This window comes from Lingula anatina, chromosome 2, assembly GCF_051362555.1.
Source record: "Lingula anatina isolate TDL-2025a chromosome 2, LinAna3.0, whole genome shotgun sequence".
NCBI classification, from domain to species: domain Eukaryota; kingdom Metazoa; phylum Brachiopoda; class Lingulata; order Lingulida; family Lingulidae; genus Lingula; species Lingula anatina.
Window position 1 is genome coordinate 16865734 of NC_141768.1, and position 23039 is coordinate 16888772.

General features: G+C 37.6%; 2 protein-coding genes across 3 annotated transcripts; one reads left to right on the forward strand and one right to left on the reverse strand.

Annotated features, from left to right (window-relative positions):
• The first annotated feature begins 2593 nt into the window (after positions 1-2593).
• On the forward strand, positions 2594-8219 carry LOC106177392 (GTP-binding protein Rhes-like). The gene is made up of 2 exons (XM_013560148.2): positions 2594-3396; positions 6541-8219. The coding sequence occupies exons 1-2, from the start codon at positions 3057-3059 to the stop codon at positions 7101-7103; spliced, it is 903 nt and encodes a 300-aa protein (XP_013415602.1). The 5' UTR covers positions 2594-3056; the 3' UTR covers positions 7104-8219.
• A 2530-nt stretch (positions 8220-10749) lies between these two features.
• LOC106178564 (uncharacterized) lies at positions 10750-22601 on the reverse strand. 2 transcript variants are annotated; one of them, XM_087004569.1, is made up of 18 exons: positions 22307-22601; positions 20083-20162; positions 19693-19810; positions 19258-19332; positions 18813-18901; positions 18314-18387; positions 17948-18024; positions 17729-17812; positions 17209-17279; positions 16862-16933; positions 16196-16256; positions 15659-15728; positions 15174-15307; positions 13802-14062; positions 13384-13447; positions 13012-13154; positions 12145-12279; positions 10750-11277 (listed from the first exon to the last, which is right to left on the reverse strand). In XM_087004569.1, the coding sequence occupies exons 1-18, from the start codon at positions 22412-22414 to the stop codon at positions 11092-11094; spliced, it is 1902 nt and encodes a 633-aa protein (XP_086860695.1). In that variant the 5' UTR covers positions 22415-22601; the 3' UTR covers positions 10750-11091. The 2 variants fall into 2 exon arrangements, with proteins under 2 accessions (XP_086860695.1, XP_086860694.1); XM_087004568.1 differs by lacking the exon at positions 22307-22601 and adding an exon at positions 20589-22251.
• Positions 22602-23039: the final 438 nt, after the last annotated feature.

Below are 23039 nucleotides of genomic sequence, written 5' to 3' on the forward strand. Positions count from 1 at the left end.
ATAACTCCTTGGTATACCCTCGTATAGGGAACAACAACAGGTACAAACACTATCACGATCACCCCAAGTCCACCGAATAATGTCCGTGCACTGGAACTCCACGATATTTCGACGCGCTTACAATTTTAAATATTTTTCAAAGGTTTCAGTTTGACCAAATCCTAAAGGCGTCGGAAGCAGTGAATCCGTGTGATTCCGTGCAACCCTTCTTGTACCTCTACGACATCCACGGCCTCCACTGCATCTAAATTTTAAAGGGGACGTACGATTTTAAAATTGGTGCGGCTGTTTCTGACCGAGGCTTAATTTGGGCTTACCTAGAGAAGTGTAGGACATCGTAGAAGTCAAGAGCTTGTTGAATATGAGCGAATGTTCTTGTGAAGTTAGCTGACATCTCTAACACAGCGAGGCCTTCTTTGATTCACCTGTACGGTCTCAGTGGAGATAACGTAGTCCTCACAACGCATCGGGTCAACAATCAAAGCGACCAGTCCAAGCGAACTGATAAACTCGCCACATGCTAACCATGTAGGGGATACATAATGGGGTAAAATGCATTTTTTTGTCCAATTCAGATAGCCAGTTATCAGGAGCTGATATCGAAAATTTGTATTGATTTTACTGCTGATCGTTGGATATGTGGCAGGCAGAAAAGATGAACGTTCAGCATACATCATTTTATGATCTGACTGGAAGTCTTTGGCTCATGACAATATCTAGCATGCACCATGACTAATCACTGCATTCCTCTCTCCACATTACTTAATATCTACATGAATATCGATTAAGAAGTATTTTGGCATCCTTACTCTTGTTCAGACAACTTATCAAACCTGAAATGTAAACTTACGTCTTACAGTTGTACAGACGGCCTCAGTTTGATTGACCTTCGTTAATTGCTTTAGTCAGCAGATTAATATTTATCAATGCTTCTGTCATTACCACTGTAACATTATTCATTATTTCATTTTCATATTTATATAATCAACATTTTTTGTATTTAAGTCATTTCCGAGCTCTATGAAAGCAATAATTGCTATTAGAATTAAGAGTAATTTCTGCACTTTTAACCCTGATCCACTACTTTCCGGTAATCTCGACCCATCCTTTCAATCCTCAAGGGTCTCACCACAGCCTTGGACAAGTCAAGCTATAGCCGGAAAAAAGAAATGCACTTTAAAAGACCGTCGAAAATGAAGCCACGGTAATAGGTTTCATCATACTCAGATTTCTGAGCACGAAATGTTCTTCTTGAACAACGGGGATAATTATGGACTTTCGAAATGCGCATCTCTGAAACATATATCCACGAACGAGAGAATGCTCACTTCACCTTTTTACCATTTTAACAGGGTTAGTTGGTTAGTTATAATTTTTGTTTAATTTGTATATTTTATGATTCGACACATGGGCCGATCCAGGATTATTCCAAGGGGGGCGGTTTTTAGGAATGACAGACCACAGATGCGAACTCGCCTTGGCGGGGTATTATGGTATAATACAGGGCGAACGGTGTCATTTGGTACAGTTAAGTCACAGGTCCGTAGCCAGCAATTTCAAAAGGGGGGTTCTTTTTTTTTGAAAAAGTGGACCTTTTCCCACAAAAACTTCATGTACCTAGATCAAATTTTACCCAGAGTGGACCGTTTCCCAGCAAAAGGGGTGGTTCTTTCGAACCCCCCGAACCCCCCCTGGCTACGGGCCTGTAAGACCTATGATTCAAGTAGTCAAAATTCTAATTTCAAGAGGAGACCATTGGTGTGTTTTCCCCCCTGACAGCTCCCTAAATCCACCACTGCGATAAGTCACTGTGTCCTACAGCACAGCACTTGTTAACTACAATATAAAAACACGCACAATAAAATAACATGACAGCCCCAGCTCGCCGGAGGGACCGAGTATAATTATCCCGTTAGGCTGCGACAAGCAATACACAAAGGTGATCGAAATCACGGTACAGTCTGATTACTATTGACTCATTTATTAGATACCTTTGCAAGTGGAAATGGATTCATATTAGAATTGCCATATGTTAAATTGGTTGGACGGACACGAAATTCTATTCCACACAATCGATTTGGTAGACTGGCCATTGTCGACCTTTAAGGAATAATTTCCCCTATCTGATTCTCTTGCAAGCAACTTGCTGCCTTGCCTTGTTGGAATCTAATCCGTGAGTCGCAGTCCTAAAAAACTTGGTTCTCGTGCAAACATTACATGTGCATATGATGTTACATATAAGTATTACCTGCATTATTTACCCAGCATAAATGCATGTACGGGCTACAAATTCTGTTCTAAATATATACATTGATGCAACACATAAAGGCAATATATTTGGAATCATGTAAAAATTATTTGTGCCAAGGCCACAAGACGCATGGTCGTGCAATTCATGTGTGCGTAGAAAGGTTTAGTTTGTTAGGAACAATTATAGCACATCTTCAATGTGCTCTCTCTCTCTCTCTCTCTCTGTCTCTCTCTCTCTCTCTCTCTCTCTATATATATATATATATATATATATATCATACTAAACGCAGTGAGGAAGTAGTCTTTCAAAGATCAGTGACACAGACTTCATAATGAGATTGAGTTGTAATGTCAGGGAAAAGTTCCGCAATAACAGTGTTATTGAAGCGCGGCTGATGCGGGCGCACAGCGGCCATACACAGAATGCAAATGCAGTAGGCGAAACACGATCCTTCGTCTATGTGACTCGGAGAAAATGACACGGGGCATCTGAGGTGGAGTAAGTGATTCAGCTCATCACATACAACGTAAACGAGCTACTGGACGAGCTCTTGATTTGACGCCAGCACGTACTTGTATGTTAGTGTATAGACTGTTTGGCTACAAGCGTTGCCATCTATCGAAGGTATCCTATGTGCGTGCGATATTGTTGTTTAATCAGCGTTCCTCCAAATGATAGATCACGCAAGCACTGGGAGATAGATTTGTTGCACCTTAATTAAAAGCACCGGTATCTGGCGTTAAGTAGGCACCTCCAGACAAGACTCGTGGCGTGGATTAATGACGGTTTGAGTCAGTGTAACAACATGCAGTGTTTATGCAGAAATATCTTAAGTGCCGGCGACACCAGGAAGCACTCGACCTCGGGAGAGTTTGAAGATTTGGACATGGACATAAAAACTGAAGGTGAGAACGCAGCACCTAAAAACTGCTACAGATTGGTGATTGTTGGCACCGCAAGAGCTGGAAAAACATCGATAGTTTCCAGATTTCTCAACGATAAGTTTGAGGAGAAATACACACCTACGATAGAAAATTTCCATCGGAAAGTGTATAGAATCCGAGGAGAAGCATACCGACTTGACATCCTTGATACGTCTGGGAACGACCCATTCCCGGCTATGCGAAGACTTTCTCTACTCTCTGGTAAGTGGAACAGAATAACATGTAAACTGTTAAAAATAATTTTTGCTGCTAGGCTGCCTATTATATTCATCGCTTAATGTTGATAATCGAATCGCATGATTCCAGCAAGGCTCGGAATAACAGCAGTCTACAGTTATTATTGACAAGGCAATAACTGCTTCGCAAGATAATTGTGATGCTGATATAATATAAACATTATTAGTTATCCCGTTATCTTTGTCCTTCTATTTATTCATTTACAAATTTTATATATAATATTTGAGTGCCTGATGTGGAATTCATCGATTTATAGTATTTATGGGAAAAAATCACGTCCGGCAAGTGTCATTTGAGTATCCATTCCATAAAAACCCAATAAGAAAATGTCTTTTATAGATTGGTGACTTTCAAAGAAATCTAAACAGCAAAAATACCAAAGAGCGTTGGTAATCTATCGATCATTCTAAGAATCCAGGCTTCTTTTTCCCCACTTTTTCTGCTTCTTATTTTCGCCAAACAACACTTTTGAGGCTGTGAAACAAACCCGGGAAAACAAATCCCTAGCGATCCAAGTTATCTCACTTTATAATGGATGAATAGAAAGCCTGGCAGTCTTTCATTTTAAAGGCAAGATATGTTTGGGCTAGCACGGAGTTTTAGATTAGTACCATACATGTACTGTTTGCGTGTACGGTTGAATATGCATTTTCTCTGTCAGAGGCCGGCTGGTTGATGACGTACATGTAGTTGTGCACTTTAAGCATTGAGCAGAAATGTGAACAATCACTGAATTGCCAGTGAAATATCTGTGACTATCTAGTGAAAAATTATATCCATGGCACTGGTAGAGGGAAGAAAATGCTTTAGGCTGACAGACATGTCTTGCCAGCGAAGCTCTTGTCAATTAACACTTATATCAACTATATTTTGGAAGAAAAACAGAATTGACAGATGCTCCACATCAATTAAGTCAAATCCCATTGCGTGTCCGTTAAAATTTATGTTCTTGGAAAACTTAAGTCGTTTACTTTTTGTACAAGCTAGTATAAGACTATATGGTGCCATTTCAGTCTTTGTCAACATATTATTTCATCAAAGCTGATGCTACTTCCAGAGGTCTGGCGGTAGGGAAATTTGATAAAAGTAGTGCCATTATTTAATAATTCAGTGGAAACATTTACATTGCTATTTTCCGAATTGACTGGTGATATCTACATGTGTCATACCAAAATGTGTATTTTACCTAAATAGACGTGTATTAATACATGTGTACAGATGTGCATTTTAGTGATGAATGCCCAATCACGTTAAGGCAGGCGAGTTTAACAAAGCATGTACTAACATCCGTTAATGTCTGATTATTGGCTTTATTTTGGTAATCAGCTGCTATGACTTGGGTGTGACTCTTTGCTTGATGATGCTTGATGAAGGAACTTTGGACAGGGGAAACTCAGCAATCTGGTGTCCCCGTGGGGCTATAAAATTTAGTTATCACTAGAATAATTGATTCTTTCCATTAGCAAGATAACATTGCTCTCACTGTAACCTTTAAATGAATGCATGAGTATGTTGAATCAATTCAGCAAATTACATTGATGGAATAAGTAATGACCGTATACCGCATAATCTTGGAAATACAATGAAAATGTTGCCATTAATGAAAAGCAGATAAATAAAATACTCTCAAATCACTCTTAAGAACAGACACATATCAAACGTCATTGATATGCGCCTCCATTGTTTCTCGAAAGCCGACAGACATTAGTCATTATCAACTGATTTGATTCATACGGTTCCAGAAGTAACAGTGAAAGAGATTTGTCCAGACGGGTAATATCAAAATTGATTCTTCTCTAGACTTTGCGGTATTCTATTTTATGCAGCTTAGGCTCCTAACAGAGGTAGTGAATACCATACTTTTTGGAGAGAAATAGTACGCTGTGGCTTGATTTTATTTTTAGAAACATATCGGGCAATATTTTGGTAGGCTCTTAATAAGCCGCCATTTATGAATGATTTTACATTCATTAGACTTAACTGGCACGCTATATTTGAACGCATTGCAACATACGTTGAATCTAGATCTGTCATCTGCTTATACAAACAAAAAGCGACCTTCACAATCAACCTCAAATAAGTAATCTGAATCCGCTTAAACTGTGATTTTAATCAATGTTTGGCTTTAAAACGTGATAGTTGATGACACAAAAATGTTCTTTCGTGTTTTTGTGGCTTATCTGTAGTTAAGCATTGGCAATAAGACTAGAGCCTTATTAAGGATTCTGGCTACCCATAGTAAAGCAGGCAACATATTTACTACGTCAAATTCATATTACTTTACGTGGTCAGTTACATTTTAGCTTAATTTTTAAACGACAGAGACAGTGATGTGTGAGAAAAAAACCAAGTGAGCATTTTGATTGATTGACATGACATGACTTTTGTTTTATTTGTCTAACATTACACTGGATTAGCTTCAAAAGACAAAACAGGAAGTCGTGCTGAAAAAAAAACTTAAGCGGAGAAATAGAGTAAAGAATCTGTCGGAAATCAATATTCATCCAGACAACGCAAACGTGTAGGTTTTTGAAGGTTTTGAAATAATGAAAACTGTGAAAATCACACTGATGTGAACGCAACAAAGCTTAAAGGAATAACAATTACAATAAAAACCTCGTAAACAACTCATAGAAATATCATAAATTCCATATCATTTAACCACCAACACAGCGCTTATAACAATTATTCTGGAATCTGTGCTTGCCATCAGACCACGTAGACCTTCATAGATGGGCATACCTCCGTATACACAGTATATCTCCTAAGAGATTATTACTAAAAAACCAAAACAAAGGACTAACTTTGAATGTCCGAATGGATTCATTGACCATTGGTTAGTTTGGAAAATCGTCGTTTGCCCTACCAGGAAAATCCGTTTTTGGCAAAAAAAAAAAAAAAAAAGTTGTTATTCCTTTAAATACGGTTTTAACCTGCGTTGACGACTTTTCCGCCATCAATTTAGCCCATTTTTCCTTTTGATTTAGTTCTGCCACAAGTTAATAAAGATGCAATATGCTAGTAAGACAGACAGGTACAACCAATGTTATCCATGTTAACCGTACAGTATGATAGCCTTTAAATAATTCCACGTCTTGTATCTTACAGGAGATATTTTCATAATCGTATTCAGCGTGGATAATATGGAATCATTTGAAGAGGCCAAGCGGCTTAGAGATCAGATTCAGGAAGTGAAGTCCTTCTGTCCACCCGGTTCCAAAAAATTCCGACACATCCCAATGGTCCTGGTCGGTAACAAACTAGATCGTGCCGACCACCATAGGGCAGTGAACTCGATGGAAGTGAACAGATACATTGAGTCACAATCTGGGTGTGCATACGTTGAAGCATCGGCCAAAAAGGACTGGAATATTGAAGACATCTTTCTCAAGCTTTTCATAATGGCTGATCTCCCGACAGAAATGAGTCCTTCGCTCCACAGGAAAGTGCACCCGTCTTACGTTGGGAAAACGACAGCGAAGTCCACAACAAGGTGCGGGCCAATCTCTTTAAGAAGACGCTTAAGCGACGCCTGTGGCACTGTTACCAGTGTTAGACGTCCAAGTATTAGAACCGATCTTTTGATATTGCAGACAAAATCACGCGTTCCGCCCGAAGTTACTAATACTTCGGATGCAGAAGCGACTGGTGTCAAATGTGTGATTCAATAGTATTTGTTATATTCAGACTTTTGATTTTTGAGTCACATATAAATGTATATTGTCCAGCAATCTAAACGTCGCCTGTGCTGTCTTATTATTAAACACTTTTATTAATCAAAATACTGATTCTTCAGAAATATATACGTTATTCATTCATTCACTGAAATAGTATATCGCTTTTCTGACATCCTTATATCATATATGTTGTAATTTAATGACCATTCTAATTGAACATCGATGTGTTTTTCGACATAAGTAATTATTATAAAAAATACTGGCGCCTGTTATCAATTTGAACATTGTACGTTCAATGGTCTGAGCACATGATAGCGTGTAAGTAAGACAAGAGGTTTATGCAGACTGGAGTCCTATAGGTGTACTGCTTGTCATAGGACTGTTAATTGGAATCTGGATAGTTGGAAACAATACAGAACAACGTATTCTCTTTTTCCAGGCGCAATTTCAAGACCATGTATTTGTTGCAATGTAGGTTCAGGCATGATTGCCATGACATTCTTTGTGTCTTCGCTTTTCGATTAGGTCTTGTGTTTTAGTTTCCTTTTTTGAATTTTGATAATTTGAATTGTTTGATTTCATAGTTCCGTAATGTTCACTTTTAATATGAATATTGGTAAAGTGTATGGATTTTGCATATAGCTTTTTTGTTGCTTCTCGTTTTGCTTTCAAAGTATTACGAAAGTAGAGTTGAATAATTGCATTGGCTATACCCAAAATGCCAAAAACATTTCAACGTTTCAACTATCATTTAACTGATGTAAGATTTTCTTATTTATCATTTGATACCAGAAATTGCAAGCATCGCATTAAAAAAAAAACAGTGAAGCAGCTGAGAAATAATGATGACTTTTTGGCACGGGGATATTAAACTGGCTTTGTGGGTCTGTCTCGGGATTATGTTACACAAAATATCGCCAAAGTAAGAATATTGGTGCTTTTGTGAAATAAAAAACGCAATATCCATCTGTTTCTTATGAAGCATTTATAAATATTTTTTATCTCAAGTAAATGCAGGTATGTAAGTATATCATGATAGAAATACATTCCCCGATTCACGTTGACTGGCACATTGTATGACAAAAGGCAAGCCATCGAAGAAAAAAATCCAATCTAAATTGCAACTTCGAGCATTTCCTGAATCGAGCTAGCAGGAAATTCTAAACGTCGAACTGGGATGGAAAACACCAGCATCTACGCCAGACTTCAATGTGCTTGTAAAACAAAGGAGCATTATTTATTCAATATTGTTCACGGCATTTGATATTTTCAATGCTATAAATTGCAGGCGACGGCAACTCGACTATGACCAGGTGGAGGGAAGAGTCCACGCAATTGTCGCCCTTTCCGTTTGGAAAACCCTCGGTCTGCCACTTAGCCGTAGGCCCTATACCGTGACTTTTATTTCAAACACATCTGTCTGACCCCCATCCCTAAGGCCTAATTTATGTAAAACATTCAGCTGTCTTAATGCAAAAAAAGACTATAGGTTAGAGACTGAGTCCCAGCGACATTCCCTTAAAGTAATTTAAACAAGGTGCAGGTGCAGGCAATCGTCTAAAAGCTTCAGATTCTATGCTGCGTCTGTGCAATTAAATGGCACGAGGTAAAAGTTATCTAGGGTACAAGCTCCAAGCGTCCAGGCTCCTTGCTGACTGGGATTAAAAATCGATATTTAATGGTTGACATAGATTTGAATTTTTGGTACCATGCTGGGAACTTCCCAGATGACAGAACGTGAAACCACAATAATGTGTGGAAGAATCAACTGATTTTGAGTACATAGACATCAACAAATATGTAGAGAGACCCCAATTGGGATGCTGAGTCGATGACATTTACTTTCGTTCTCTGAAGGTTAATATTCCTTTAGCTCAACGAGCACTAATATGGTTATAATTAAAGATTCACATTGTGTAAAGACAAGACATAATACCATACAGGACACGGGTTGAAAAAAAACTGAAGTGAATAGATGAAATATGAAATTATTTTGATTTTTACAGGAACGAATTAAGCGGCAACGTGGCGTTTCACGTAATGTACGCGATTTAAGGGTACCGTTCTTGAAAAGTATTGTGCATACTTGGGAGCATGATTCTCATTTTTTCTAACGGACCATCTTTTCAGCTGTGTCTCATTTCTCGAACATTATTCCTATTGCATGTTGAATTATATTCGGGAATTTTTCCCTAAAAGCCATTTGTGTTAACATACCATTTTATGAACGGTAATGGGAAGGTGATATTGCCTCGTTTAATGCATCTTTAATAATTACTACAATTTAATAAAGCCTGGAACTAGTAGCTACTATGGCACCGTCCATATATTTGTTCACCAAATGCAAATTCAGCCTTTCAATAAATGTTTCAACACAAAAGAAAAAAAGATCACCGAAATTTGCTCATTGTCGTCGTTAAACAAATATATGAAGAAGACGGCAAGCGATTTGTCTTTCCACGAGGAATGCATCACCATTTATTGATTGTTACATGTACAAGGCAGTATGAAGAATCATTAGTCCAATCCTACTGTGTCACTGAATCACCTGGCACGTCAACCATACTACCGATGTTGAGACACGCACAGAGCTTTTACCTCCCAGGCAAGGGAAATATTTGCACACAGCCTCGGGAGAACCATTTAAACAGTGCGAAAAAGCCAACCCTACTTAAGCTTGTGTATGCATTTCCCAGGACCCTGGAGCTGCACGGCGGTGCCTAGTACCCCCCCTTGGGCTTGTAAGCAAAGAAGAGAGCAAGGTTAATTACATGTCCACAGAGAAAAGAAATGCGAAGAAAACTAACATGATGAAACTGAGTGTTACCTTGCGTGAGGAGGTGAACTCAAAATGAATTCTTTTCCTGTGTGTTCATATGATTTAACTTACGTGCCCAATAACCATGTACTGATTGTTACCCACTGGGCAATCATCCTGTGGATAAAGTAATGTTTACTAAACACTGGCTACTTATTTTTGTCTCTAATATTGCTTTCCAGTGGTGAAAAAAGGCTGCTATCATAATGATAACTGTCCAGTGGATAACAATTTTATCCAGAGGATAGTGTTATCCAGTTATCCATAGCATAGCGCTATCCAGTGTTGATGAACTTGGCCAACGATTAACGTCTTTTTCTCAAAAAAGATATAAATCACGCCCAAGAGAAAAGTAATTTTGATGAAATTGGATAGAACTTTAAAACCACGCGGTATTTTGTTGTCTTCATAAATCAATGTTGTAACCTTTAGATAATGATGTAACGTTCATGTTCTGTACATGCTTTTTAGATCCATTCATAAGACTTATACGATTTGACACAATTGAACAGATAGATGGGAAAGTAGGTGCAAAGGTTTGGTTGTCAAGTGCGCAGGGAACAAGGAGTTAAAATACATGTGAGTTCACCCGTTTGGCAATGAAAATACACCGTAAATATTCTATTGCCACATAGTTATTGTTTTATAATAGTCACAGATACATTTCGACGACTTGTGACGTCAGTCCAGACTGATGAAGATGTCAGTATTTAAAACATTGGAACGCATCTGTAAGTATTATAAGATATTTGTTTGCGACAAAAGAACATTCGTGACACGATGCCAGTTACCTGTCATGAAGCGAAATAGAAGGAACGTCCCTGTGATTACCACACTCTTTTAATTTGTTCAACTTTTTTGCAATAATGGTGGAGTTGTCTTCCACATCAACAAAGAACTATGTAAAAATATAAAATATTAATGCACATATCATCACGATTTAGGCTTTTGCATCCCCCGTACAAGTGCTGTAATTTAACCATTCATTTATAGGCAAAAATATATGTTATAATTGTAATGTTTGAAAGAAAAACAAACTGTATAATTATGTATTGAAAAAAAAATCATATCATCTCACGAACGTAATTCTATTATGTGAACCAATTCAACAAGATGAGCAATATTCAAGGCCCCTTTAGATTAATCAAGAAATACTTCTTTGAGTCACGCAAACGGCCCAGTTCGAAAGTTGTATTGTCCTGCATATTGTGGCCTGTTTGACTTCTTTCTCGATCTCAAGTTCATTACTTTTTGAGCAGTTTTTGAATACGTAACGTTCCTGTGGAATTCCCATCCGACCTGCTCTTTCAGTTTCTGCTGCATTTCATCGTCCGTTTGGTATGGGATTTCCTGCAGTGAATAGCAATGAATGTAAATTTACTGGTACGAGTAATCATACATTACCTGTTAAGCCCCCTTTACACTGGACGGCGTCCTTTCTGCGTCCAGCAGTACGGCCCCATTTGAGAGTTTAAAAATTATAATATTTTACGTGCCGACAACTGGCCGATCATTGAGCATTCATTCTGATACAAAATTAATGCTCGTGCCTCCTTATTAAGACCACAGCGATAGCAAATTTCATGGTCGCAGAGAGGACGCAGAAAGGACGCCGTCCAGTGTAAAGGGGGTATTAAGATTTATCTATAATTCACCCACTATTGATTCATTTACATATATTAAAAACTATATGGCATGTTGCTGTGTGCAGCACGCAGATGTGAGTGAGACTTGTCATTAGCGGCAGAAGGCCGTGCCTATGATGTACGTATGTACAATCGTGCAGCTTTGTTTTTCCAGTAACGTGTCATCTTATAACTATGAGGGCTTATTCCCAATGAAACTATCGTTCTACGTAGATCGATCCAACTCCGCGGAGACTCCCGCTGAATACATTTCATTTAACAAATTAACACGCCTCCTCTTGTTTGCAACGTACTCGTATAATCACCAGGTTTTCTGTATTCTACTCTGATTGCATTCAGCGAGAACCCCGTGGAGTTAGATCCATCTACGTAGAACGACAGGTTCAGTGGGAATGGGCCCTAAATTAAATCGACAGTTGAATTACTGAACTGCTAAGAAGTCATTTAAAACAGAAATATTGTACAAGGATTTCGCACGTAATCGTTCATAATCATTTATGAGAGGACGTGTTTAATTTTTAAAAAAACGTTATTTCTATTTCAGAAATGAATTAAATCATTTTCTACGTACTGTTTTTCTCAAATATCGCATCATTTTCTCGTCACAATGCTCCATGAAGGCTTTCTTTGAGATCAGAATGCAGTCGGCGCCATTGGAGACGAGACTAAGACTTGGTTGTTCGGGGAAAACAAGACTGCTCACGCCCTGGTAAAAGTATTTAGGATTAAATCAGTTCACAAACCCTTACACTCTAATCATCTTTCGAATGTGCCCGTAGAGAACGATTTTTAATGTTTTCACCATTCAATATTTTCCTTAAAAATGTCACCAAAAACGTTATGAAATAAGAAAAGGAAACGTTTTAACGTCGGCATGCAGACACTGACTGCACCCCCCCCCCCTTCTGCGTAGGTTCTTAGAAACCCTACCCGCTGTTCAATGTTTAGATCACTTAACACGGGGTTTACAGCGGAATTACGTAGAGCAACAATCAAAGCGTCTGTAGCCTGGCTTAAAAAGCTTCCTGAAGTGAAGACGGTTTTCACAAAAACCTATGCCAGTACATGGCTTATGAGTACTTAGAAGTCTCATTTACACAACAGGTAAATTACATTTTAAGACCAGCATCAAAGCGAGATGAGCTGTCCCCGCAATTTCTATAGTTTACTGGTATTTTATTGCCTGTGGTTTCATCAACTGGCAATAACAATTTGATCAACACACACACAAACCACTGGTTATTGTGAAAATCATGTGTGGACGACCGAATATGTGTTCTAAACAAATTAGTCTTCATAATAATCCGTGTGTCTGTTTAGTTCGAGCGGGTGCATATTCGGTCGTCCACACAGCGCGCGAAAGATAACACACACGTTCGTTTAAAACGATGCATTTCTATGACGCTTCCTGAAAGAGCATTGCACTCTGTACACTTACAAAATACTGCCCCCTTTCGAGTACTTGCACCTCTATGAACTCAGGGTACAGATCTGCCTCCGTGAGCTCGTGGATCTTTACCGGTTTGTTGTCAAGGTCGTCTGCTATAGTCTTTCGTCCACTCACCAGCACGAAATTATCCTCTGCAACAAGTCATATTGATAAACGGTTTCCTTCTGGTTAAATTGATATTTCTGGTTGTAGCCACAGTATTTACATGTGCGAATGACACAGGCACACATACACACACAATCACACACACACACACACACACACATAATGGATTTATTTTATTTATTCCATATTCTTATGCTTATATATCTTTGAACATTTATTTCCTCTTAACATTCCCTTCAATATCTTTGTACCTACCTTTGTATTTAACATGCTCCTCTACATTTTTCTTACGCTTCCTTGATTGAGAAAAATATACACCCTAGAAATACAATACATACAATATTGAATAGTAAACCGAATAGGTTGCAAATGTTGAACACCCCATTTACTGGATAGCTTCATATTCGACGATTTTGCGTCATTCTCTTCCTTTTTTTAAAATCTATCTATTAATCTTAAATTGAAAATATTTAGTAAGTTAAGTTTAAACAGACTTCGTGACAAGACAACATGACATGACAATCGATCGACAGTGCCATACAATATGACAAGAATTATCAGATCAGAAGAAAATCAAGAACATCCTCCTTCCATTTAACTCAATATTCTAAATCCATAGACATGACACAAAGAAAAAATACTTCACACCTTTACTGTCATCCACTTTACCTACCTTTGTTGTTGGACCTATTTCCGGCAGTTTCACAATTTCGTTTTCCGTAATTTGAACTTGAGCTTCTGGCGAGCCAGCGCTGCTCGGTGCGGATGGCGTTCTTGTCTGGTTAATAATTGGTAGACGTAGAACATTGTCGTTGGCTTCCTCCAGCTCTGTCTCCTCGTCAATATTATGCTTTTCATACTCTTGAATCACAGTGTCGTAATCTATAAGACCCATTCGGTCGTCCTTGTTGTACAATCCGGGTAAAGTCTTCCCCTAAAAAATGTGAATGCCATACTGTATGTGAAAAAGTGCGCTCTTTTCGTGAAAAAAAAAACGAATTAACTGAAGCTTTAGAAAATCACAATGTTAAATTTAATTTGTGCGATTTGCAAAAGATGCTAAGATCGGTTTGCGATTTATTATCATCATTATTGGTGCAAGGACAGAACTATTGTATAAATATTTAGAAACTTTCAAATTCTCTACAAATAAGTGTTAAAACACATTCATGTTGATGTACGAGGGATTTATGGCTAATAAAATTAAGATATGTGTAACAGATTAAAAATTGACCGAAGATCCATATATGAAACAATGTGGAAATTGTACGGATAGTCTCATAAGTTGTTTAAACAAAAGTGGGATAAAGTAGTAATAACTGAGGGGTTTATAAAACATTAAGCACACAATACATGAATACATGCAATTTTTTGTTGGTAATACAGGACGCGTCAAAAAGTGGACTATTCCATCTTATCCCTTTGGGCCTAATCCGGAACAACTGGTAACAGGGACTTAGTGTCATATTAAGTTCAGGCAGCGGGGTTTAATTTACTCGGATTGTACGAAATCAATGCCACAAGAACTTTATTACACTCTTCCTAGAAACCCAGTTGTCATAGTTCTTAGGTGTATCACATTCTGCGTTGACAGCTAATGGTAAACACATTAATGTATTGATTATAGGCGAAACACAAAGATGATACCTTAGAATAGAATTAGATCTTAGAATAGGCAGTTAAATGACTATGTTGACTTCTTTTGTTTACGGAAGAGCTTGCAAGTAGCTGCATAAGTCCTATAGCTCCAATGACGAACATTCAACAACAAAACTAGTAAGGTCCGGTAATGCTGTTTTATAATTATTCACGGAAATACACAGCACTACCAAATAACATGTCCAATATCAGGTGTTGTATGCATATGTAATGTAGCAGTGCAAAACGTGAAGAATTCTAAAAAGAGCGGGATATAATTATCGAAAGAGATACCATGATAGGCCCATTTCTTGCGATTATATTATATTATATTATATTATATTATATTATATTATATTATATTATGCCTACACACAAAATGAAAGGTTTTCCCGACAGAAACTTACCAAATCACGTGTTGAAATTGGTACTTCCCCTTTTTCATCTAGATTATCGAGACTTTTCGTTTTGCTCTTTTTTCGTTGTCTAGGGCTAGAGAGCTTTGTGAGGGATGAACTGGACGCTTTATCTGAGACATTGTCTGAAAGAAAGGATAACAAGGTGGGTATAAGCCAGAGAAAAATTTTAATCAAAATTGAATTTCGGAAAACTGTTCTTGGTATTCTCAAGCAACAGTGTGCGGCGAGATGGCACTCATGCAGTCTGAAGGCAGTCATGAACTACATGGGTATAACGTATGTATATTGGCATTTTGCGTGCATTTCTCCTGATCTGTTATTCGCCTTCAATAGAGCGTAGTACTTGAAGTGTTACAGCGTAAAAAATGAGCTTTACTTCTGAAACGCTGATTTGACAATCGGCCCTTGTACCTGTACGAGCTTCACCGAACGTATTGATTTATTGTCTCTCTGAAGAGAATTTTCAATATTACCTTTTTCATCCTCAGGATTTTTTCTTTTCCTGTCCACTCTGCGGAGCTTCTTTAGCACTGATACGCTCCCCTGAAGTGGAAAAATGCCTTCCATTGTTGCAATACATGTACAAAGCAAATTAATTTTTATGCACGGTAGCACACGTCACTAATGTATCTGAGAGACACAATGATTTCACGACAGTACGCTTCCTCTCATCCCAAGCACTTGGGTTCAGTCGTCTCCGTCACTACTCTGAAACTCAAGTGTCTTTTTGCTTGATTGACTGAATCAGTCGTACTGTTTTTCGTAACTTATCGTCAATATAATTTTATTAATATGGGAACACAAACCCAGTTATCTTGTCACGTTGGGACCATGTGGCTGTCACGTTGCTGCCAATCATAACATGGTCCCAACATAGCGTACTTGCTGGGAGACCTCAATACGTCGAAAGTGGCAAGCCTCTTTTTTTTTAATCTTACATTTCTCTGGCTCGTCCATTTAACAAAATGTTTGATCATATTTTATATGAAAATATCAAAACCAAATCTTACCGACTTAACTATATATATCCAGTCCGAATAACTGCTGTCCCTCACCAATACTTGACCACGACTGAAGGATAAACAGGATAAACGTTTGAAGTCATTTCAAATTTGTACCTTGTGCATTTTATTACCGTACCAAAAACAAAAATGTACAACATTCTGATTGCTGGGACATACACAGTAGTTTAACTGTGGAAGAAGAACCAAATTCACAACCTATGCCACGTGTTCAGGCATCTGTCAACAGTATAGCCGTGTTCCAATACTATTTTTAATCAGCATGGACAAAAGTTCATCTATTCTAGGCAAATTCATTTTATAGCAAATAAACAGTCAATAATTATTTCATCAATATCATGAAAAATATGCCCCAGGGATTCTAAGCAATTCTTGTATTTGTCAACAAAGCCTTCGAAAGTTCACTGAAAGTGCGTTTTATGTGCATAAACTCAATCACCTACCAAGAAAATAACACTTGCCTTCTCCTTAACAATAAAGTTGCTACATTTATCAATCCAGGTAAGTGGTAGAAATCAAGAGATACTTCAGGTGTGTTTACGGTAAACCATTAAGACATCACGGGCTCTCTTCAAGTGAATGAATGCTGTAGTGAAGTGGCTGAGATCGACTCTATTAACGCACTGCTATGCAAACAGCAAAAGAGCCGCTTACCTGAAGAAGTGGAAAACGCAAGCTTCCTGGGCTAGTTTATCTAATGGATACATGCGAAGAAATGGGACACTTCTGAAATACAAAACAGTATTTTAGAAGGATATTTTGAATAATGACAGCAAGAACCATTAAAACAGTGCGATAAGAGAAAGGAAAGCCAGTAAATAAATATATTCCTTGGAGGGATTTAGTAAAGCACATCCTTAGATTTTCACCCTCACGCCATAAATAACAACAGGGACTTGAATACAACTATAAAGAAGACTTAATATTTACTGTACTAAGAAAGTCCTTAAGCGATTTGAAGAACCGAAGAAATACTTTACCGTATTATCTTCGTACATTACCTCAAAAATTTATTATGATCGGGATCATTGACATTCTTCATTCCTCCTGACATGAATATTTCTTCAAAATCCTAAAAGAGAAATGGCTTTCAATCTGTGTATTTCGGTTCCATATGTCTCTGAACAGTGGATTGGGATAGGCCTATGTGCCAAAAGACTATACAGGCAGCAGATATGTTAACGATTTTCAGTATTTCAAATAATATCAGGTGCGTTCTAGTTTTTAACCCTCTACATGTATGAGCTACATTGAAAGGCAATAATGTGTTCATGCGTTAGTGGTACACTGGTCCTCGATACCCTTTACCACGGCCACAGATTGACTTTTTATAGAATATTCACAAATATGTCTTTAGATAAATAGACGGTCATTTTACTATCTCTGGTTTTTCCCATTTTTCCCTATATAATCTGCCACCCTGGTAGAGGTTAGGTCCTAGACACACGCGGTGGTGGGCGTGGGTTGACGCAGTTAAAAGAATACATTTATATCTGGTCTTCCGAAACGAGCCGTGCTTACCTCGAGAGATATGCATAATAATTCGACGGCTGTCTTGCTGACAACAGTAGCTTGTCGAATACTTCTGCTGATGAGGGCGAGCTCCTGGAAAACCAGAAATTATTTTTTCAATTGCGCGAGTTGTCATACATGTACACAAAGGATTTTGATACATTTTTACGTGTAGTTATCATTTATATAATATCCGTTTGAGAAATGTTAAGGAACTTGGATTATTACCCCAAACTCCATTCCTCTGTGTAAAAAGCAGATGGTCCTTGGAACATGGGAGTTTTCCTCCAGTACCGTTATCACAACTAAAACACAAAAGGAAATATGAATATATAGATGCTAGGGAAGATATCAATTACCTTAACGACACGCAAAATCCAAAACATTTTAGTGAATTAGCAACTTGTGAAGATAACAACAGTTATTACACCAAAAGGTGACAAAATCAATGCATTTACGACACCGTTGTTAACCTTTCTGCAATTGCCTTGGATTTAATATTGCTGTTATTGGAAAAATGATACCATAGAACTCACTTAACCTTTACATAAGTCTACTGGGATCCTTATAAATCGCCATCATCAGAAAAATTACCTGTTCCTGATAAAATAAAGTAGAAGGCTGAAGGCGGGTGTCCTTGGCGAACGATTGCACGTTTACTTTCATACCTGAAATGTGCAAGAATGCTTAATTAACAAGTTATTTACGTCTCAGAGAAAACCGGGTTCTTTAGTTCTTTGAGGTTGGGGGAGGGTATGATAGAAATACACTATACACATAAATCTCTGACGAAATGCACCAACAACCCTTTCCCGTTTCAAAGTTCTATGTACATCTTTACAAATAAATATGCAAAATTTGTCGAAAAGGATAAACCTTTTACCCTTTCTGTTACGTTTTGCAATCCAAAATCCTTTTCACAGGCATCTAAATCGTTACCGGTGAAAAAAGACAGAAGTCTATTTCAGGGAAATATTCAAATGTGGACGCCACACTCTGAAATAGGTAGATTTACTCTTTCAACTGCGTAAGTCAATGTTTGTCACCACTATTCAAAGAGATTTCACACTGCATAATCCTTGACGACACTCACCCTTCATACCAGCTTACAGAACACATTCTCTTCTGCATTCTGATGGGGTATTCACTGAACGATTTGATGGTGCGTAACATTATCAGAAGCTAAAAAAAAAAAACAAGATTCCTTTCTATTAAACTGAGCGATATTCATATGCCTTGTAATCTATAGCTGTTATTTTTATTTTGGCCATACTGGGCAGTGTACAGAATAATAATTTAGTTTGAAATTGAAGAAATTGCTTATGTCTTACACTGTACATTAGTAACCATGTATTGGCACTGCAGTTACTTTGAAATTAATATTTCAATTCCCATTTAAAATAGACTAAAACTATGGAAATCTATTCTAAACTGTGGAAATATACACTACATATGCCCTTTTATAGAAAGGCATTTTATTTTGGAACTAAGAAATACCAATATTTTTGTTTTGTTTTGAAATACGTGTGTACACTCACATATTTCAGCTCCTTTTCTGTCCTTCTCTCTGGTTGTTTTTGGAGTATTCTTTTAGCCTCCTGTGGAATCCTTTCCTACAATGATGTTGTGCTTTGTGATATTATCCTTTATAACTATTATTATTATTATTATTATTATTATTATTATTATTATTATTATTAATAACAGTAGTAGTGAAAGAAGTAATAGTATTTTATCAGGCAGGCAAGGGAATCTATATCGTATCTTTATCGCAGCATCCATATTTTAAAGTATTATTACATTTTAAAGATATGTACCTGCACCCAGGAAAATCTAGAAAGAATCATTCAATTCGTCCCAGTTGGTTTTCTCATTCGTGACGTAATTTGTGTTCATCTCAATTTAATAAAAATTTAAACAAGCGGGGGCTAAGAAACAAAAGTGACAGCGCTGTTTAAGGTAATTTTTCTTACCGCCTGTTTGACTTTAAAATAAGAAAGGTCAAATAGTAATTCCTGGCCGTCCACTGTCTGGTTCGGCTGGTCATGGTACTGAGCCAGGGACAAGAATTCGTCTTTTCTTTCCTCGGCTCTGAATTAAAATGTACTCGTATGAAGGTGAAAGAATTATGATTTGCACTGGAGTGTTTCTTACATTTGGTAATAAAATAATTAACAATATGTTGGGCCATATAAGGAAGATTTTTTATGTATTGTCTCACGGGGAAACTTTTCTTCTCGATTAAGTTGGAAGGTTTGTATATAAACATAGGAAAATTTATCAATTAATTAATTATAAAATTTATATGAAATCAATAAGGGGCACAGGCCTCCTAGATTCACCTACACATTTACTACACTTACCTCTGATATGAAAACCTGCACCAGCTAATACAGACTAGGATCACTCTTGCGATTCGTCGAAATTTCTCTAATGGATGACCCTGGATACAAATGAAATCTTTATTCATTGCATAAAAAGTGTTACTTCTATATTTCATAAGCCAGAGTCACTATCGTGACAGCATTTTTGATAGGATTATATTTCTTTTAATGCACATAGTCATTAGACGTTGGAACACCTTGTAGAGACCTACTGGGGAAATTTTCACCTTAGTTATCTTAGTAATGCGTTCTTGTTTACTATTTTATGCTCAATATTTGAACGTGCATGCTACATGTATTACATTAACTAAGACTTTCCTTCGTGATCAAAAGATGGAATGAAATATGCTCAGTGACTCGAAAAATTTTCTGCGGTCATGTATTACACCACAAAAAATAGTGATAAGATCAATAATAAACCACACAAAATGTAGGAAAAATATCAAAGATATCCCAATGCTCAAATTTGGCCATGAATAACTCACATCTCTGTTGTATCGCATAAACTTGAGAATCTGCCGTGACATTTTGAAGATGGCTGGCATTGAGGAGTTGGATTGGGAGGACTGTCGTCTGCCTCCCAGACTGTCAGACCTCTGTGGTTTACCATCTTTAGTTACAGGACTACTGGAATGACGCGTCGACCGCCCAGAATCCATTGAACTCATTGAATTATTCAGGGACGACTTTCGAGGAAACATGACAGCGAGTGATGAAGACTTTGGTATTGTGTGATTATTAAAAATCCAGTTATTATACTACCAAACAGGCACAACCTGTGCTAAATACATTGAACAGGTTTCGAAATTATCATTTTCCTTCACCCGTCATGATACAAAAATATGCGTCTGTTGTAAATAGAAGTAACCATGATAATAACTTTTCCCAAGGTGTTCATCAGAAGACGGCAGCGTCAGCATTTATAAAATCCAGGCTTAAAAGTTTCCCATGGCCTCAGACACGAATCTCGTGGTATTCTCCTATTACTCAGAGGCGCTTTTTAAATTCCAAAATATCCATTTTCCAACTGCCATCGAAGAAGGTGCTGAAACTGGACCTTTCCCACTCCGTTTGACCCAGATGTTTGACCGTAACCATCGGAAATATTGAGACAATATTTACCAGTATTCTCAACATCACTTGTGGCAGTGAGTGGGCATTAACCCGGGAGTACCCATTGTGTTTGTATAAACATATATCGCTTCATATGTGTGTACCTTGCTATAATCTTATGTCAATCTTTCCGTCCATACACCTGCTTTGAAAATTTTGTTGGGCAAACGACGCCTTTGTTTGCGGTTCAAATTACTGGCAACTCTCCCTTACATGGTTCAGTCTCTATTTTTTTAATTATCTGTTACAACCCCGATGCTTTTTAATCTTTCAGAAGGTTAAATTCCCGTTATGATAGCTGCTTATCAATTTAATTAAACTACGAGTATCTCAATCACAGCATGAGAGCCACAGTGGACGTGCCAGTATTTATGAATCGTTTTAGGCTGAAACGCGTTTTATCTATTTTTTCAAGACATACTTGGCTTTTTTTTTTTTTTTTTTGATGTTTTCTGTGTGCTATTTGTTACATATAAACTGTGTGACAATAATCGTTCCGTTTTACTAATCTTATTTTGTTTGAGCATTTTAACAGAAAGAACTGGCTGCCTTTCAAAATCTTTATGAAAAAACCCAGCTGGAACGTTCTTCAGAAGGGGTACTAGTATACTCGAAGTCCTTGCGTCATGAAACCACTCCAAATTTTGATCATATCGTATGGCAGTCATTGTTTGGCAACGATTGAAAATGGTTGGAGTATAGCCTCCTTTAGCGGCAAAGAATTGCTTCTCAGATGTCAGGCATTGTTTGACAATTCGTATGATGCTTCTGAATGGGGCACATTGACACATTACGTGGAACGGAAATAAAGTCAAGGTAGTTTTCCGGCAAACCTTGATGATATTTTCATAACTCCATTAAGTGTGGTGCTAAAAGCAGTGTTAAAAGCCTATGCATCATTACACTCAGTGCGACATAATAAATGAAATTAAAGGCGAGATATTGGTATCTAAGCACATTCTTATACAAGAACGCGCAAAGCTCAACTCAAAAATAGAGGAACCCAGCCTATCAAAGTAAAATATAAATAAACAAAGCCCACTCCTCGGGCCCAAAATTCCAAAACAAAAGAACAGATGCCATTGCTCACCTTTTTTCTGGCAGACCTTTGCCATACAGCTCTGTACTGACTGTAGCACCTGTAGCCAGTTGGGACGTGCGACGTTGCTGTCGCCGTAACGCAAAACCCAGCGTTCATTTTAACTCATTTCTCACAGATTCTACATTTTAAGTCGCCATCCGAATCATCTTTAAAATCTTAGACATCTCATTCGTGTTTGGTTGTCTTTAAACTGATGCTTGAATACCTCTGCAAATTGTTGTCAGTATTTGGTATAAACTTATGTATGGATTGTAATAGCTAGTAACTCCTGTCATTTTATCTTGAAAAAGGGGACTAAGTCAACACGGTTGTCATCTGAAATCAGTGCCGTTGTCAAGACTTAAATCAAAGGAAGATTAAGTTTAAGCATCAACACTACAATGTATACGCAGTAAAATCTAAAGACAAAAACGTAACGAAATTGAGAACAGGTAATTTCATATCCCCAAAGAGAACAAAAGGCTTGACTAAATTAAAGTCAAGTAGATTTATATCCCGAAAATTAAGATGAATGATGAAATTCCGAGATGCCCCCACGAGAAATTTAATAAGCTTAATACGCGATAATCCGAAGTAAACGTCGTTATCAGAGAAGTTGTCTCCCTAGGCGTAATGGGTTTAATGCTTCTGTGTAATTTCGCATGAACTCAAATAAATACAAAATATGACACTAAGGATATACCTTTTGTTATTGCTATTTGAGGGATCATTAAGATAGAGA